At 44.3% G+C, this 3,083-nt stretch overlaps 1 protein-coding gene across 1 annotated transcript; it reads right to left on the reverse strand.

Moving 5' to 3' along the window:
• Positions 1-6: 6 nt before the first annotated feature.
• On the reverse strand, positions 7-3,077 carry LOC112456667 (endophilin-B1-like). Its single transcript, XM_025019354.1, has 8 exons — positions 3,058-3,077; positions 2,432-2,573; positions 2,165-2,293; positions 1,928-2,090; positions 1,787-1,850; positions 1,663-1,698; positions 1,087-1,277; positions 7-410 (listed from the first exon to the last, which is right to left on the reverse strand). Exons 2-8 carry the CDS (start codon positions 2,571-2,573, stop codon positions 260-262), a joined length of 876 nt encoding a protein of 291 aa, XP_024875122.1. The 5' UTR covers positions 3,058-3,077; the 3' UTR covers positions 7-259.
• Between the last annotated feature and the right edge of the window lie 6 nt (positions 3,078-3,083).

Raw genomic sequence — 3,083 nt, forward strand, 5'->3', positions numbered from 1 at the left:
AAAGAAGTTTAGGATGCTCCGTCCGTTCTATTTCGCCTAAATATACAATTATATAACGTTATAGAGTATTTATTCGATAACAAGTCTGTAACGATTAAGCTCGGGATCAAGATTTTTAACGCGTACGTGAAGTAACTTCAACAGACGTCGCTAGAAAGGGAATATTGCGTGATAGCTAACGTAGATTTTCGTTAATTACCAACTGGATTCGAAATTCATAATAATCCGTACTCAACGCTCATATTCGAGGGGTTGAAAACTAAACTTTACTCATATCAGTGTCGAATGTGGCGGTAACGTAATCGGCAGATTCGGCGGTTACGGACGAGTTTTGGGGGAGAGTGGGCGAGGGATTTAGCTCGATCACTTCCTCGCTGTTGACTCTCAGCATAGGGCTCGGTTGACGTGCCCTGCAATTTACCAATCATGCAAGCGAGAGATAGAGAGCGTAGCGGGAGAGAACGCGCGTCAACGGATAGCGCGGAAGGCCGAGGAAGCAGGGAGTAATTAAGATAACGAGATACACAATCTGCATTCTATCACTACTCATTAGATGTTACAAAGCTCGGGACAGGGTGCTGATGTGGAAAGCGATCAATCGGCGATCATGTCGGCATTAGATCTGGTATAATTGATCACTGGCCGGCTTCACCGAGGCCAAGCTATCTTGAAACTTTAATTCTGGCTGTGTCTGTCGATTAAAGGTCAAAGTTAACTGGGCATTCGTTGAAACCAGCCGTAACAGGTAATGTTCGTCAAACCACAAACGCTGTATTTTCTGTACGGCGAGACATTTGTGTCGTGAAAAATTTAGTCCGGTCTTTTTGTCCAAATCTATGCCCGCCGCGGTTACTACAAGGAGAAGCGGAGCTCGCGAATCGAATACCTAAACAGTCATATTACTATTCAAGGTTTGTCAAACATTACTCACTCGGATCACCATAAAGTGGGATAGCTGTACAGAAATGTTGCGATAATAATATGCTGTACGAGGACAATGGTGTGCCGAATACGAAAAGTAAAATAGATAGAATAATAAAAAAAAAGAAACGAAAAAAAAATAAAAAGTGTGGGCAGCGAACTTACCCGGCAAGCTCGCGCTGCAGATCCTGCATGACGGCATGGCACTGCGCGTAATGACGTGCTTGCGCCTCCACGAATTCGTGCAGGCATCGCAAGTGTCCGGCCTGCGAGCTCGAGACACCCTCCAGCAGCAGTTTCACGATCTCCGCTTGTCGATCGAACTCCGATTGCGCTACCCTCAGCTCCCTCTCTGCCTGAGTGAGCAATGTATACATTTTATTTATTGCTTTCTGTAGTTTGGTGTATATTTGCTATCTAAAATGAAGTCAGGAAGCTAAAGTGACTGTAGCCATGAGACGCAGCTATCGCTGTTGAATCCGTATTGTGAGAAAAACAATTCGTAGCTTCGCGATATTCAACACAATGTTATTACTATTTTTTACTTATCTATATTTGTATAAATAACGAGGAATATTATGATTATGCAATATGCAAACAATGTAATGGGTATGTGATAAGGAGCTATTTGAATATCTATAAAACTTAGTAGATATGGATGATGAAAATCTTTTTATCGTGATCGTATTGGGCTTGGATCTTTCTGAATCAAGAGAGCGAGCGAAACTATTGCGTCAATACCTGATCCAGCAACACTTCGGGTGATATGCCAGACTCCTATAAATCGCAGCAGTATGGAGGACAGAACACATCGTAAACGTATAGAACACATTTTTAAACGAAATCGCCAATTAACGGTACTTACACTCTGTTGGCCCAGCATGCTCCTCGCTTTCCTTACTCTATTTTTACACGCGTCCAGATCCAATCTACGTTAAAACCGTATAACATTAGTGACGATACTTTTTTTTTAGTGCGTGACAGAGATGAGTGGAGCTTTCGTCACCTTTTATTTTCCAATATCGCCATTTCTTTGCTGACAGTCTTCATTTCTCCGTCCAAGAACTTCCTCAGAGGCTGTATGTAACAATTAGCGGCAGTCCCTATGAAATCCCTTTCGATCTGCCCCAATCTCTGCTGGCACTGGCCGACTTTTATTAATGCGCTACCTAAAATCGAAATCTTCCTACACCAAGTTCTCTTTCGCGTTATATATGTATATCGCAATCCTTTTAACACTAACCGTAAGCTATCCCCGGGCCGAAATCATTCCCAGCTTCTATCATATCGCCGCCTACATACTCCAAATTGCTCAACCTGTTAGGTCTCCTCTTATCAATCTTCTCAAAAAAGAAATCTTCAATCCTGTTACCTGCAAAACGTTATCTTAGAATTAATGATGAAATACAGATAATATTTTGTGTACTGTTAAATACCCAATGATAGAATATCAAGTCAGTTGATACTTTATTGAGTTAAAATCTAATTAATTCGAGAGTATTGGATATACCAGGATTCGGAGTAAGCACCGCTTCCATGTTCCGCAGTATCTTCTCCGTCCACGTTTTGGTGGCATTTCCTCTCTCCGCCAGGTGTTCCAAATGCGCGTCTAACTCGGTCTTTTCCGAAGTACCCAGCGTCTCCTCCGTCATCTGAGAGGCATGAGAACGAACGTGACACTCTTTAATTTTTCTTGGCCGATCTCTAACACATAGCAACACTCTCGACATACAGTATCCCTAACGTCATTGTAATATAGTCGCCAACAAACAAATGCGATTTTACGGTCAAGTACAAAGTCCGCGACATTGTTGCAACGCTGATACAGCGTCATAGGAGGATGACGCGTCCTCGTTCGATCGCGGAGCGTCGACGACGTCGTTGCGCGTCAGGACGAGGTCAGGAATCTAGGTTAAACGGAGGACGTGGGAAATCCAGAGGATTTCGACAAGAACGAGGAGCGGCCGTGGGGAAGCCGTGTCCAATGACGCGCGAACGCGTACGATTGTCGCCTTCGAACGTCGAGTGTCAACGGTTGACAGACGCCGAGACGAGCTCTCGACGTCGTGTGCGCGTTTTCTCAGCGCGGGCTCCCTTGACTCCAGGTTGAGGAGAGAAAAAGGAGAGATTTCCCACCTGCACGACCCTGCTGAGGGCGGCTC

This window comes from Temnothorax curvispinosus, unplaced genomic scaffold (genome assembly GCF_003070985.1).
Source record: "Temnothorax curvispinosus isolate PA1 unplaced genomic scaffold, ASM307098v1 QBEX01007075.1, whole genome shotgun sequence".
NCBI classification, from domain to species: Eukaryota; Metazoa; Arthropoda; class Insecta; order Hymenoptera; family Formicidae; genus Temnothorax; species Temnothorax curvispinosus.